We start from the raw sequence: 16,659 nt of genomic DNA on the forward strand, positions 1-16,659 counted from the left end.
ACACTTCAATTATGAGAGACAGAATGAGACAAAACATCCAGAAAATCACATTTTCTGACTTTTTTTTAAGAATGCATTTTCAAATTATGGTGGAAAATCAGTATTTGGTCAATAACAAAAGTTCATCTCAATACTTTGTTTTCTTTAAGTTTCCAGTAATGTTTTGGGGCCATTGCTGGGCAACACGGATTTTCAGCTCCCTCCAAAGATTGTCCATGGGGTTGAGATCTGGAGACTGACTAGGCCACTTCAGGACCTTGAAATGCTTCTTACGAAGCCACTCCTCCATTGCCCAGGCTGTGTGTTTGGGATCATTGTCATGCTGAAAGACCCAGCCACATTTCATCTTCAATGCCCTTGCTGATGGAAGGAGTTTTTTACTCAAAATCGCACGATACATGGCCCCATTCATTTTTTCCTGTACACGGATCAGTCGTCTTGGTCCCTTTGCAGAAAAACAGCCCCAAAGCATGATGTTTCCACCCCCATGCTTCACAGTAGGTATGGTGCAACTCAGCATTCTTTCTCCTCCAAACACGAAAAGTTGAGTTTTTACCAAAAAAGTATATTTTGGTTTCATCTGATCATCTGCCATTCTCCCAATCCTCTTCTGGATCATCCAAATGCTGTCTAGCAAACTTCAGACGGGCTCTGACATACTGGCTTATAGAGGGGGACACGTCTGGCACTGCAGGATTTGAGTCCCTGACGGAGTAGTGTGTTACTGATAGTAGCCTTTGTTGTGGTTCTGGGATTTTTTTGACCCCTGACCCCACAGGGTGAGATCTTGCATGGAACCCCTGATCAAGGGAGATTATCAGTGGTCTTGTATGTCCTCCGTTTTCGAATAATTGCTCCCACAGTTGATTTCTTCACACCAAGCTACTTACGTTTTTCAGATTCATCTTTTCCGTCTTCCCAGCCTATTACGGGACTACAATTGTGTTTCTGGTGTTCTTTGACAGCTCTTTGGTCTTGGCCATAGTGGAGTTTGGAGTCTGACTGTTTGAGGTTGTGGACAGGTGTCTGTTATACTGATAACAAGTTCAAACAGCTGCCATTTATACAGGAACGAGTGGAGGACAGAAATCTTGCTTTTTTGTAGGTGACCAAATACTTCTTTTCCACCATAATATGCAAATAAATTCTTTAAAAATCAGACAATGTTATTTTCTGGATTTTTTTTCTCATTCTGTCTTTCATAGTTGAAGTGTACCTATGGTGAAAATTACAGGCCTCTCTCATCTTTTGAAGTGGGAGAATTTGCACAATTGGTGGCTGACTAAATACTTTTTTGCCCCACTGTAGGTAATGGATTTTCTATGCATTACAAAAAATATGAATTACAGAATTATTCACACGACAGCTTGATATACATCACTTCTATTGTGCTTAATAAGTGCATATTAGTACAAATAAAATAAAATGTAATGTAAAATTGCTGCAGCAGTTCTGAAAAATTCAAAGAGACTTACAATATCTAAAATCCCACTTTCAATGCAGTCAAGTTAAATGTCAGATCACAGGGTTGGATTTAAGAGTTCACGGTTATGCGTATGTGAAAAATGAGTTATCTTGATCAAGTTAGATGTATGTGGTTACCTCTGTTGGAACAGGTTTGCAGTATCCCGCCCCGAACATAAGATTCTCCACTGACATCGCAGAGGGCGGAGCTTCACTCTCTGGAGATCCTTTCCCCAGCCACGTCCCCCTACCACTACGCGCAAAACTAGAGGAAGAAAAATGACAGAATGTAAGTACCTGTAGCGTTATCAATGTGTGCAGCTGTTACCGATTGAATTAACACAACGGCTCTCGGGGAGGGAGCGCTCACAAGATTATTTACACCGCATGCCTGTCTGAAAACAATGCCATATAAACACATCAAATATCTGGTTACTTTGTAAATGTCGATCTTGAGAATATTTGACACTCTTGAAGCGTCTGTTCTTTGAAATCCATTATACAATACACACACTTTGGATTTGATAGATTTGCTTTCAGGAGCGTTCAGGGAAAGATCTAGCACTTTAACAGCTCAGTTTTAAGGAACAGATCCACAGCAGTGAAAATAGATCACATCCTGCCAGTAACAACACCTACGAAAAGGAGGTTCAGATCCAACAAACATTACACATGAATTACCTTTAAACTAAAAAAGCTGGCTATAAATAATACTTTACATTCCTAATCATGAAAGCATCTTAATTGAAACACAATAAATAATAAAGTAAAATATGATTTAAAAAATAAATACGATTAAAATAAACAAATAAAACCAAAAGTAAAATATTATAAAATATGAATGACAAGACGAATGGCTAATGAAAAATCTGCGTTGCCATCACATGAATAAAGTTACATTTTAAAATCCTAATCACTTGTTAACAGCATGTATTCTTTACTTTAATGAGCTCATTGTTTCTGCCTTAAATTAATACACTGTTTAAATGAAATTAATACATTGTTAGCTGTTTGCGTGATTGGTATATGTACATTTCTAAAATACATAACTCGCACACAGTCCGATCACAAATTGTACTTTAGATGCATGCATTTTCTGTAAAGTTGCTTTAAAATGATATATACTGTAAAAAAAACGCGCTATGCAAATAAATGTGAATTGAACAAATCAGTTCAAATAGTAAGCATTTATTTTTAATTGTAATAATAAGAGAATATATATATATATATATATATATATTCAAAATATAAATAATACTTGCCTTATTGCCTTAATGATGAAAGTATCTCAAATTAAATGAAATAATATTTGCATTACACCACTAACAATAGTGATTTCATACTTTCATTGTTAGTGGTATATGGCAATTATTATTATTATTATTATTATTATTATTATTTCTATTGATAAAACAGTTCCATATTTATATTAAAGGGTTAGTTTACCCAAAATTTGAATTAGCCCATGATTTACTAACATTTTAAAAAATTAAATAAAAAATGCCCTGGCTCTTCCAAGCTTTATAATGGCATTGACACGTTGGGTCGTTTTTGAAGTCCATAAAAGTGCATCCATCCATCATAAAACTGCTCCACACGGTTCCAGGAGTTAATAAAGGCCTTCTGAAGCGAAACGATGCGTTTGTGTTAGAAAAAAAAAACATTTAAAACGTTATAAAGTAAATTATCTAGCTTCCACCAGATCGCCTTCCGTATTCAACTTATGGAAAAAGTGTAGCCCTCTCAAAGTTCAAAATGCTTACATCTGATGACATTGCACACCTGTTACGCTTTTTCCATTCTGGTGTAAGGAAAATATTTTACTTTATAAAGTTTTAAATATGGATATTTTTCTTACACAAATTACATTTGCATTATAAAGCTTGGGTTAGCCAGGACCTTTTTTAAAGCTACACTGTGTAACTTTTTTTGTTTATTCTTAGCTAAAAACACTTAGTTCTTTCAAAAATATATGTGCTCATTAATGTATATTTACTTCTTTCAAGTAATAAAGTATTCTGGTAAGTTTATAATATGCCATTGAAAATACATACGGGTGAGGGGTTCGAATGCCGGTCGCCATGTTGGCCCTCCATCTTGAAAGTACATTAGCCAAAGAGGGACATACCCGTAAATTCAAGCTACGCCTTTCGCGTTTTAACACTCGATGGCACCATGTTGAATGTGAAGAGGGGGATTATGTTAATCTTGGACTAAATCAGCCACCGTAGGAGTTCAAACGAAATCAGAATTGAGAGGAACAGAAACTATTATTCACTGGATGGTCATATACCTTTACACCGCTAGATGGGGGAAATATCACACAGTGGAGCTTTAATAAAACTCTGATTGTATTCGTCTGAAAGAAGAATGCCATATACACTTAGCAACAAGATAAATGGTGACGGCCTGGTGGTTGGTGCCCTAAATTAGTGATTGGCTGAGAACTGCTGGGGTGGAGTTTTGTGTGATCACCTGATCAGTGGTTGGTGCAGTGCCACCAGGGAGGCATGGATTGAGACGGAGATGACGGAGAGGTGGAAGTAGTCAAACATGACGGGCAGGTGGTGGTGTAGGCCTTGGTGTGGATGGAAGTGCAAACCCAACGTCCTGCTGCTAATCAGAGGCACTGAAGAGATATCCGCCAACCTAAAACACAAAGGCATGGACAAAATAACATCTCAATCTACATAAACAATCTAAAGATTTCCTGGAGCTCAAACAGTATGATGCAAGCAATGCCAAGGTCATGGGTTCGATTCCAGGGAAAGCACGAACTGCTAAAAAGTAAATGTGTACCCTGAATGCTTTGGATAAGCAAAGTACAAGCTTCATTCGTATTCATATGCAACGATGGAGACCGGAAACGCAAGATAATGTCTTTATTATGTGTAATATTGCTGTGAAATTTTCTCTCATCCATTTAAAAACAGCATATACGCAGCAAAAATATCGTTTTGTATCTGTACTTGTAAAAAAGTATATAATTTTAAGTTTACACAAGTTATTATATTTTTTACTACAATATTTTGTAATTATTTTAAACAATAATAATACTAAGTGTACGGTATTATTATTATTCACATTATTATATTTTCAGGAACATAATTTTTTTTTTTTTTTTCATTAAAGGGTTAGTTCACCCAAAAATGAAAATAATGTCATTAATGACTCACCATAATGTCCTTCCTCACCCGTGAGACATCCTTTCATCTTCAGAACACAGTTTAAGATATTTTATATTTAGTCTAAGAACGTACTGAAGTGTATGCACACTATACTGTCCATGTCCAGAAAGGGAATAATAACATCATCAAAGTAGTCCATATGTGACATCAGTTAGTTCATTAGAATCTCTTGAAGCATCGAAAATACATTTTGGTCCAAAAATAACAAAAAGTACGACTTTATTTAGCATTGTCTTCTCTTCCGTGTTTGTTTTCAAACCTCAAACATAGATTTAAACGGTTATGAATCAGCGTATTGATTCATGATTTGGATCATGTGTCAAACTGCCGAACTGCTGAAATCATGTGACATTGGCGATCCGAATTCCTGCAGTAATATCAGCAGCTATCACATTTCTCCGGAGCTAATTACCCTCCTCCATCCCCAGTTCCTCTCGTCCAGCCAGAATTTGCCATTCTGATTACCCTTTGAATCAGACTAATTCTCGAATATGTTGTACATGAATATATTCACATTAATTACATCTGTTGGCTCTGTTCTGTTTACCCTTGCTCTCCCTGCTCTTATCCATGCTAGTCTGCGTGGATTCACAATCATCTTTGACAACAGTGGTCTTGACAGAATTTATGATAGATGTAATTGGCTCAGATCTGCAAAAGTAACAACTGTACTAGGATGTGCAAGCCAGAGAAAAAGAGCAGGAGAAAAAGACCTGAAAACAGAAAACTCATGAGATGGAGAGAGAGAGCTCGAGGAGGAGAGGGAGATGGACAGGTCGGGTAGTTAATGAGCTCGTCTCTCTGACGTCCCTGCAGAGCTCAGGGGCCACGGGGGGGCCGACCGCCGCTCTGAGCTCTGGGGAAGAGGCTCGAGTAATTGCTCTTATTTGAGCTGCTTTGAGATTGTGTGTGTGTGTGTGTGTGTGTTTGAGAGAGAGAGAGAGAGAGAGAGAGAGAGAGAGAGAGAGAGAGAGAGAGAGAGAGAGAGAGAGAGAGAGAGAGAGAGAGAGAGAGAGAGAGAGAGAGAGAGAGAGAGAGAGAGAGAGAGAGAGAGAGAGTATTTTAAGCTGAGGGCCATCGGTGTGGTTGCTGTTCTTGATTAATATACACACAACCACAGACACACACACACACACACACACACACACACACACTCAAACACAGTGCCAGCCTGAGGCTCTTCCTTACTTTCACTGCAGTTCCTTAAATACAGTCAGACAACAGAGAGATGATACAGATAGAAAGAATTACAGAAAAAAGGGAGACAATGGCTGTGTTTGAAATTGAATACTTGCATATTGTACATTTTATACTACATATAAAACATTTTTATGTAAAAATTGTCGGGAAATGTTTCAAAATGTATGCAATGTTGTTCTCACACTACCTCATTATTTTGCATATTTAATTCAGTGAGTAGTGTTCACCTTCTCTCACTAGGTGACTTTCTAAATGTACTGAATAGAGTGTTCTGTGTGGAATACCGTCTCCCACAATGCAATGCGCTTGATTTGATCTCCCTTTTTCACTGTGATGGATGAAACAATATAATTTGTGATTAGGTTGGCCATGATGGCAGAGTTGCGTTTGCGTGCTTCTAGTAAACACAGAAGCTGGCGAACGGCGGTCTTTCGAATCAGCTTTGACCGCGACTCTGGAAGACTTGGAGTTAAGCTTTTCTCTGAGAAAAGAACAAAGAATGGCACTGAAGTCATTCTTAAAAAGGAAAGATGTGTTCGGAGTTTTGCCGACTGGATACGGTGAATGTTTAATCTGTCAACTAGCTCTGCTTCACGTTGCTCTGGTTGGTTGTAGCGCTATCCTATCGCGTGCAGAGGGAGTTTGAAAGACAACCGTTTATCCGCCCCTCAGATTGAGCTGTCAATGGTGAGTTTCCAGACCAAACATCTTGATGTGGGTCTGGCTTGTCAGGCTAACGCTTTGCTGCTGCGTCCCAATAAAGATTCTAGAGCGGTTTGTTTAGGCTGATTCAGCGCGGCTCCAAAAAAGAGGACAAATGAGTGTCTGGCTTGAGGCTCCGCCGGATGCCGGACAGGTGGGCTTAAAATCTGGATGTATGGCCACCCTATTTGTGATTTGGAACATCTCTTTGTTAACACTGATGCATTGGACTGGCAAATAGAAAGATATTATTATTCAAAATCGGATAGATTGCATAAGGTTTTTTTTTCAGTGCTTTTTTTTTGTTTTGTTTTTTGGACAAACTATTTTCAAAAACAGTAGCCAATAAAAATATTTTTAAAAATCGATCTTATTCACTCTGTTAGCACACATTACAAGTCTTAGGGTGAACAATGACTCCATGCCCAGTGCCGTATGCTTTGCAAGTATACTAAACATTTATGGAAAGTAGCAGGTCATGCTCTGAATACTGAAGATCCACATACCTTGCAGAGGATACTGAACAATATAGCAAAAATAGCATGCTATTCTGAACACAGGTGGTGATGATGCAGAGAGAGAGAAATGTGGAAAGAATAAGGTGAGAGACTCACTGCTGTTCATTGTCAGTGAAGTGCAGATCTAGTTTGAGCTGGACGTCCACCTCACTCATGGCTTCCTCCACCTGAAAGAGACACATCGCCACACCTGTCAGTCAAAACTAACTGCAGCGAGATCTTATCTACAGCTTTCCTGCATATGCTGTCAGCTCAGTTAACACACTCAATGCATGTACATCACGATGCTAAGATAAAAGTGTCTGTCAGATGCATAAATGTAATGTAAACAGAGTGAAACGCAAGATGACTCTTTGTTATCAATCTGTTGTAAAACATAATAGTAATTTACCATCAATGAACTAAGCAGCATTAGTCAGTGAAATGTAGAACCAGTCAGATACTTTTAATTGAAAGAATTGGGTGAACTAACCCTTTAAAATACTAATTTTTGAATTTGTAAAAATGTTTTTACAGTCAATAGTGTTCTTACTATATTTAATTATTGGTTTTCCTGTTTTTTTTTTCACGTGCTCTCATGTCTCGCATTTACCAATGCTATTTCCTTTATGCGATCACAGGTGTGCGTGAACAGAACCACATGAATTGTATATGCTCTCACATGTGCACGCATATTTAATGACAGACCCTTTGAATAAAACCATGATTTTAGCATTGGGCTACTCCCACAGATCTCCTTTAGACAGAAGGTTCCACCCCATTCTGATAAACTTGTTCACTCCGCTGATATTTGAAAACAAACAGGCCTTATTGATACATGGATTGATTAAACTCGCGCTCCGGGGAAATGGAAATCTATTTTTAGACTTCTTATCTGAGGGAGAGAGACAGAGAGTGAGATGGAGTGAGGCAGGGAGAAGAGCGGGCACAGATAACTGCTTCAAGGTTAATAAGAAAAATGGCCATAGAAACTCTCCCACCCCGCAACTCCCTGCCTCTATCTGTCTCTCTTTTACCCATTCCTCATATTTCATAACATCTGAAATGAGCTGGTGCATCGGCATGGTACAATTAGTCATACAATTTGACCGTAATATAGTGTAATAATCTAATAAAGTGCTGTGAAAAAATAAGTACACCCCATGAAAAGTATGTCTGTTTTTGATTCTGAACATTGTTGGTCATACTCATACTGGAATGTCATTTCATCAATGATAATAAATAAAAGGCAATATAATTTAACAAATGGCACTTGGATTGTAAATTTTTGTAACAACTTGCATGAACAAAATATAGCCTGTTCTTGTGTGGTACACACCTAATGGAACATCATTAAAGGTGCACTATGTAGTATTTTTGCAGTAAAATATCCAAAAACCACCAGGCCGGTGTTATATATTTTGTTCAGTTGAGTTCTTACAATATCCCAAATGTTTCCAACTATTTGTAAATTGTGAGAAAATTGCTATTTTAACTAAGGACCGGGACGTTTCAGCATAGCGATTGAGGAAGTCGCCTGTCAATTGCGTCATATCTGCGCTACCCTCGGTTTCGGGTTTTATTTGGCAGGAGCGCTTTACTCTTAGCAGTGTGAACAAGTGAACGCACGAAGTAACGTCATAACATCATTTTAAACACACTTAAATGTATTAAATATGATAAACAGAGCTCCATTACCTCATAATCATAACCGGAAGAGCGGATCAGTGCAGGCACCCGGCGAATGTGTCCCGTTCCGTCATAATAAAAGTCCCGGTACTCGCGAGCCGTGTGTTTGTGCAACAATCGCTCCAGCGGCCGTGCTCAGCTCCTCAACACTCGGTCCTGCTCTGCTTTACACTACAGTAACGTTAATAACCGCATCTATGAACGTAATTTCTGCCCACGTCCTATTTTCCACCGGCTGTGAGGTGAAGACCACATGTCCCAAGACGCTGCGCTCAAACTTTGCGTCATCAAACTATGCATTTGTTTTGAATAGGCGCCCTCCAGTGGACTGAAAGTTGCATAGTGCACCTTTAAAGGTGCAGTAAGCAATTGTGAAACACTGTTGATATTTGATATCCGCCCAAACACTCACACCCCTTTCTTTATTGCTCCACACCTAAAATGTACAAACGCAATAGTGGATGCTTCTTTATCATAGCTGAAGTAAAAATAAATAATGCTTCACAAAAAATTAAGCGAAGATTACGAACAAGAAGTAAGATCAAAAAATGAACATACAAGAGTATACACAAACAAAAGTTGGTTGTTAGTCTCCAGCAACTCCAGACAAACAATAACACTCAAAACTGGCCTGTTAATATAGCTAACATTACAACAACAGCGTTTTTTGGTTCTGTGAAATGTCGCAAAACAATTGTTAGTTCAGCGTCTGTTTTCAGGCCTTCCTGCATATGTCTTTAAGCACTCTGAACTTTTCTAATATTACAGCTGGTCCTAAAGCACTTAACTGATCACAACCCTTCTTTTTCCAGAGATATTTCTCTGATATTTTTTTTACTTTTGTTATCGCGCTCAGCTATCTCTCTTTCTACAGTCTTTCTTCAAATCTTTCTCTTGCTCACACTCTCTCCTCCCTCATCATAAGTGGACATGCCCCCTACAGCTGACTGACTCACTCTCTCCTCCCTCATCATAAGTGGACATGCCCCTTACAGCTGACTGACTCACTCTCTCCTCCCTCATTATGAGTGGACATGCCCCCCACAGCTGACTGGCTCACACTCTCCTCCCCCATCATGAGTGGACATGCCCCCTACAGTCGATTGGCTCACTCTCTCCTCCCTCATCATAAGTGGACATGCCCCTTACAGCTGACTGACTCACTCTCTCCTCCCTCATCATGAGTGGACATGCCCCCTACAGTCGATTGGCTCACTCTCTCCTCCCTCATCATGAGTGGACATGCCCCCTACAGCTGACTGTCTCACTCTCTCCTCCCTCATCATGAGTGGACATGCCCCCTACAGCTGACTGGCTCACTCTCTCCTCCCTCATCATGAGTGGACATGCCCCCTACAGCTGACTGACTCACTCTCTCCTCCCTCATCATGAGTGGACATGCCCCCTACAGCTGACTGGCTCACTCTCTCCTCCCTCATCATGAGTGGACATGCCCCCTACAGCTGATTGGCTCACTCTCTCCTCCCTCATCATGAGTGGACATGCCCCCTACAGTTGATTGGCTCACTCTCGCCTCCCTCATCATGAGTGGACATGCCCCCTACAGTTGATTGGCTCACTCTCGCCTCCCTCATTATGAGTGGACATGCCCCCTACAGCTGACTGGCTCACACTCTCCTCCCCCATCATGAGTGGACATGCCCCCTACAGTCGATTGGCTCACTCTCTCCTCCCTCATCATGAGTGGACATGCCCCCTACAGCTGATTGGCTCACTCTCTCCTCCCTCATCATGAGTGGACATGCCCCCTACAGCTGACTGGCTCACTCTCTCCTCCCTCATCATGAGTGGACATGCCCCCTACAGCTGACTGGCTCACTCTCTCCTCCCTCATCATGAGTGGACATGCCCCCTACAGTTGATTGGCTCACTCTCTCCTCCCTCATCATGAGTGGGCATGCCCCCTACACTGGTAAAAACGATTTGTTGGGTTTACTTAAAATATATATGCACCATTTTTGCATCATACTTTTTAAGTAAACCCAACTTGGAATAATTTTATTTAAAATTAACAAGAAAAACTTTGTTATATGTACCTAAATATTTGATTTCACTCAACATGCTTTACTTAAAAATATATGTAACATGATAGAATCTACTAAGTAATGTTAAGTTAACACAACTTGCACATACTTGCATGTTACATATATTTTTAAGTAAAGCATGTTGAGTGAAATCAAATATTTAAGTACATATAACAAAGTTTTTCTTGTTAATTTTAAATAAAATTATTCCAAGTTGGGTTTACTTAAAAAGTATGATGCAAAAATGGTGCATATATATTTTAAGTAAACCCAACACATCATTTTTACCAGTGTACAGTTGATTGGCTCACTCTCTCCTCCCTCATCATGAGTGGACATGCCCCCTACAGTTGATTGGCTCAATCTCTCCTCCCCATCTCAAGTTGACACGCCCCTAACTGCTGTTAAGATACAAGTGTGCTGTGCTGCTCAGTCCAATCTACTTTCATCAGCATTTCTCGAAAATTGCTTACTGCACCTTAAATTAGTAAGTGTAAGTCAGATACACTATTTACTTTGTTAAAAATATTTCTATTTCAAATAAATGTTCTTTTGAACTTTCAAGAGAATCCTAAGGGAAAAATGTATCTAGGTTTTTACAAAAATACATTTTAATATTAATAATACATTATTAATAATGTATTATTAATATGAATAACATTAAACAATGTGTTTAATTAATAACATTAAACCATGTATTATTTAATATTCATAATACATTAAAATATTAAGTTCTACACAAATATAATGTTTTCAACATTGATAATAAGACATTTGATAAGACGTTTGATACATTAAAGACATTGACAATTTCACTGTATTTTTTGTTCAAATAAATGCCACCTTGATGAGCATAAACTAACTTTTGAATGGTAGTTTATGTTTCCACTCTATAAGATTTGCAGTTTACTTCTGCATCTTTTACTTTAGGATTGAAATAGGAATAAAAGTTATTATAATTCCAACTGTATTCTGTTTAGCAGATATTTTTGTGGGATTTAAATCAAAATTCTTCTGGGTAGTACCAGCCCAGTTTTTTTTAATGCACAGTTGCTGATATCACCATAACCCGCGCATCATGTTGTGAGAGCAGCGTGACACTCACCCTCTCCCCGTCCAGCAGCAGGTGCACTCTGAAGTTCATGCGGTCCTCCAGGGTCACCTCCTCATTCCTGTACAGGATCTGAAAGATCCGACTGAACACGCCACCATCATGAACCCCTGCGCTGCTGAAACTGCACTCGCCTGCCCGGAGGAAGAGAGAGACGGAGAGAAAGAAGTTAGATTAGTTTCTCCGCAGTTCACATCAAAGCATCTCACGAGATTCGGCACTGTGAGCACATCAAAGCATGTTCAGTGACGGTTCTTAGCAGAAAGAGACATGTAGAGTTGTTTCATTCATATTCAGTGAGTTGTTCTCTGGCAGTGTTTGGCAGGACTGTGATGTTGTGTGTGTTTGGGGCTATGAAATTGAGAAAAACCACACAAAAAAAATGTCAGAACAGGACCTGTAGGAATACAATTATTGTATATCTCAATCTCAAATTTATTGGCAGTAGATAAAAAACAAGTGGAAAGCCCAGCAAGCACAAAACCACACATTACAAAAACAGTACAATGGGTTTGTCTTTTATTTTATTTTGTGTTTTAGTTAGGTAAAGGTGCACTATGTAGGATTTTTGCTGTAAAATATCCCACAACCACCAGGCCAGTGTTATATATTTTGTTCAGCTGAGTTCTTACAGTATCCCAAATGTCTCCAACTATTTGTACATTTTGAGAAAATTGCTATTTTAACCAAGGAGCTGGGATGTCTGAGGGAGTCGCCTGTCAATTGTGTCATGTCTGCGTTACCCTCGGTTTAATCTGCAAAAACGCTTTACTCTAAGCAGTGTGAACAAGTGTCACAGCAGCCGCTGAGCGAACGCACAGAATGACGTCATAACATTGTTTTAAACACACTCAAATGTATTTAATATGATAAACAGAGCTGCGTTACCTCATACTCATGACCGGAAAAGCAGAAATGGCGCCGGCGACTTTGTCCTGTCATAATAAAAGTCCCGCTGTTATCGAGCCGTGTGTTTGCGTAACAATCGCTCCAGCGGCCTCAACACTCGGTCCTGCTCTGCTTCATACTACAGTAACGTTAATAATCACATCCATGAACATGATTTCTGCCCGAGTCCTGTCCTGATTCTTTTCCACCGGCTGTGAGTTGAAGACCAAACTTCCCAAGATTCTGAGCTCAAACTTGGCGTCATCAAACTACCCATTTGTTTTGAATAGGCGCGCTCTAGCGGACTGAAAAGTTACATATGCTTTAAAGGGTGGCGTTTCCGGACAACCTGTGCTTGGCACTTCAGCCAATAAAAATGCAGGAAACTACATCTAACCAATCTAAGACCATTGCGTTTTTCAGAGGGATGGGCTTCATAGAGACAGGAAGCAAACGAGCTGTTCAAAGGACAGTGCAGACAGCGGTGTGGAATAAAGGTCAAATATAAAAAAAATACGGCGTATTAAAAAAATAGAAGTATTTAGACACGTTATACTGCACCCCAAACACAACAAGCCCTGAAAAAAAAACACGGAACCAGCCCTTTAAATAATGTTGCAGTGTAATGTTACGACACTCAAAGTTCAAAGCAAAAGAGATATTTTCTTTTAAAGAAATCGCTTTTTAAGGACTATGACAAACGGATGGTAGGGACTACACAAGCTTCCTCTCATGTTAGTTAGTGGCATCACTAACCCTAAAATTTACATAAAATCCGCCCCCAGGAACACACAATATTTTTTATAGTTTTTCTCCCATCGTTTTTAGTATGACGGGCCCTGGTCAACATTTAGAACAGGGGAGTGAGCAGAAGACGACACATTTTTTTAAATATTTGAGTGAACTCTTCTTTCTTCAGTTAGAAACTTCTGAGAAAAGTTTCAAGAGCAACATGTGAGCAATGAAAGTGAGAAAATCATGAATCTGTCCATCAAATGCATCATTACTCATCCCGTTTTTCTCTAACCGCCATCAAAGCCATAACCATCAAACGCCAGCCACTGGCTCCACATCCACCTGCAGAGAGACGAGATGTTGTCTAAGACGGACGACAGCACCTCGGTGGGGTTTCTCTTCAGTGGAGAGGATGATAGCGCGTGTCACAGGGCTGCTGAGCGGAACAGTGAGGGTCTCGCGTAAAGACAGACCCCTGCAGAGTCTGTCTGTCTCTTGCCTCTTTCTGTCTGTCTCTCTCTTTCTATATCTTTCTTCCTCGCTGCGTGTCACCAAAACAGTTCTGCAGTGTGCCAATGCCTCAGAGACGCAGAGAGAGATGGTGGGATAGTAGAGTGTAATCTTGCCAGAGGAGTCATGGGGAGTGTGTGTGTGTGTGTGTGTGTGTGTGTGTGTGTGTGTGTGTGTGTGTGTGTGTGTGTGTGTGTGTTTGATGGAGGGGAAGATTCAGAAACCAAGAAAAAAAGAGATGATGGATCAGGTCAGTGTGTTTCTGATGAACACGACAGAGACTATTTCGAGCCGCCTGACAGCAGTCTGGAAATTCACAGCACTGCAACGTAATGCGGCATATTGTATAATCTATAATATTCCTTAAAGGGATAGTTCACCAAAAATGAAAATGTTGCCATTTTATTGCCATCAGGTTGTTAGAAAACTGCATGACTTTTGTAAAAAAAAAAAAAAGAGAGAAAAGAATAATCCGAACTGAATATATATATTCTGAATATTTTCAATATAATGAGGGACTGTCCAAAAAAATTATTATTAATAAAAATAATTCTAAAAGTAGTCCATATGAAGTCTTTTGAAGTTGATTAATAGCTTTATGTGAAGAACCTTTTTTTAGACTTAAACATAGTTTTTTATAACTAATGGCTTTCTAAATACATGTCTTTAGGAAGACATTAGTTATAAAAACATTGTTTAAAGGGGTGGTTGCATGCGATTTCACTTTTTTAACTTTAGTTAGTGTGTCATGTTGCTGCTTGAGCATAATCAGTATCTGCAAAGTTACAGCACTGAAAGTTTACTGCAAACGGAGATATTAAACGGAGTCTTTTAAAGTTATGGCAGTTTATTGCCTACAAAAACGGCCGGTTTGGACTACAACGAGCTTCTTCCTGGGTTGGTGACATCATAAACCCTTGCTAGTCTCCGCAGATGTGACTTCTGCCCGTAATGGTAAGGGGCGTGGCGTTTCCGGACAACCTGTGCTTGGCACTTCAGCCAATAAAAATGCAGGAAACTACATTTGGCCATCTAACCAATCTAAGACCATTGCGTTTTTCAGAGGGATGGGCTTCATAGAAGCAGGAAGCAGACGAGCCGTTCAAAGGACAGTGTAGACAGTGGTGTGGAATAAAGGTGAAATATAAAAAAATACGGCGTATTTAAAAAAAAAAGAAGTATTAAGACACGTTATACTGCACCCCAAACACAACAAGCCCTGAAAAAAACCACGGAACCACCGCTTTAACTCTGGGATTTACATTTGCGAAATGTCAATATTATTTTTTAATAACACTATTATAATTTACAACCCAATATTACACTTAAAAGTGCACTAGTATTTTTCCAGTAAAATATCCACAAACCATCAGGTCAGTGTTATATATTTTGTTCAGTTGAGTTCTTACAGGATCCCAAATGTTTCCAACTTTTTGTAAATTGTGAGAAAATAAACTCCTGTTTTGTAAACTCCTGAAAATAAACTCCTGGAACCGGGACATCTGAGGGAGTCGCCTGTCAGTTGTGTCATATCTGCGTTACCCTCGATTTTAGCAGCTGTGAACAAGTGTCACAGCAGCCGCTGGGCGAATGCACAGAGTAACGTCATAACATCATTATAAACACATTTAAATGTATCTGATATGATCAACAGAGCTGCGTTACCTCATACTCATGACCGGAAAAGCGGAAATGGTGCCGGCGACTGTATCCCGTCATAATAAAAGTCCCGCTGCTCGCGAGCCGTGTGTTTGTGTAACAATCGCTCCAGCGGCCTTGCTCAGCTCCTCAACACTCGGTCCTGCTCTGCTTCATACTACAGTAACGTTAATAATCACATCCATGAACATGATATCTGCCCGAGTCCTATCCTGATTCTTTTCCACCGGCTGTGAGCAAGGGGATAATCTAGCGCTCGGAAAGCGTTCCACCCCTAGGGGCTGCCATTGCTAACCAAGCCATCACCTGCTGTTAGCATCCCATTGACTCCCATTCATTTTTGAGTCACTTTGACAGTGAATAACTTTACATCTGAGATGTTTAAAGACTCCATTTGTCCATTGTTTATTTCTACAGAAACACGACAATGCATAAAAGGCTCCGTTACCTTGTATCTTACACTATCGCCCCGTAGAAGCTGTTTTTGTAAAAATAGGCTAACTATTGCGTCATAACCAACGCGACTCTGTCGCACAGTTGAGAAATTACCGTATAGACCTGAGGAGACGCTCGCAGGCAATCTTCTACTGTCTTTGAGACAGTCGGGGGGACGTGGAGACATAAAGTCTGATAAAGTCAAGGGGGAAGAATGGGGAGAAGCCCGTAGTGAGCCAAAAGCAACGGGAGAAAATATTTAAACAACGTGATTCAGCTTTCCCTTTCCACAACTACTAGAAGACCTACAGCTGTCAGACAGGAGGCTCACGTCACATCTACGTCCTCAAGCTCAGTCTGAGCCTGCGCAGTTCGCTCAGCCATCAGGAAGTGAGTGCTCCTTTACTGACATCACTTAACGCCGTAGAAGGTAATGGGATCCCTCCGTCCATTTCTTTTACTGTCTATGGCTGTGAGGTGAAGACCAAACGTCCCAAGATTCTGAGCTCAAACTTGGCGTCATCAAACTACACATT

At 39.9% G+C, this 16,659-nt stretch overlaps 1 protein-coding gene across 1 annotated transcript in view; it reads right to left on the reverse strand.

Annotated features, from left to right (window-relative positions):
- The window catches only part of fam135b (family with sequence similarity 135 member B), a 75,992-nt gene that overhangs the window by 26,564 nt on the left and 32,769 nt on the right, over positions 1 to 16,659 (reverse strand). The window contains exons 4-7 of the mRNA XM_067425546.1: positions 11,891 to 12,030; positions 7,169 to 7,239; positions 3,940 to 4,113; positions 1,603 to 1,729 (exon numbers count right to left, since the gene is read on the reverse strand). Of these exons, the coding sequence (XP_067281647.1) occupies positions 1,603 to 1,729; positions 3,940 to 4,113; positions 7,169 to 7,239; positions 11,891 to 12,030 (512 nt within the window). The remainder of the gene's footprint in view (positions 1 to 1,602; positions 1,730 to 3,939; positions 4,114 to 7,168; positions 7,240 to 11,890; positions 12,031 to 16,659) is intronic.

Source organism: Pseudorasbora parva, chromosome 19 (assembly GCF_024679245.1).
Source record: "Pseudorasbora parva isolate DD20220531a chromosome 19, ASM2467924v1, whole genome shotgun sequence".
NCBI lineage: Eukaryota > Metazoa > Chordata > Actinopteri > Cypriniformes > Gobionidae > Pseudorasbora > Pseudorasbora parva.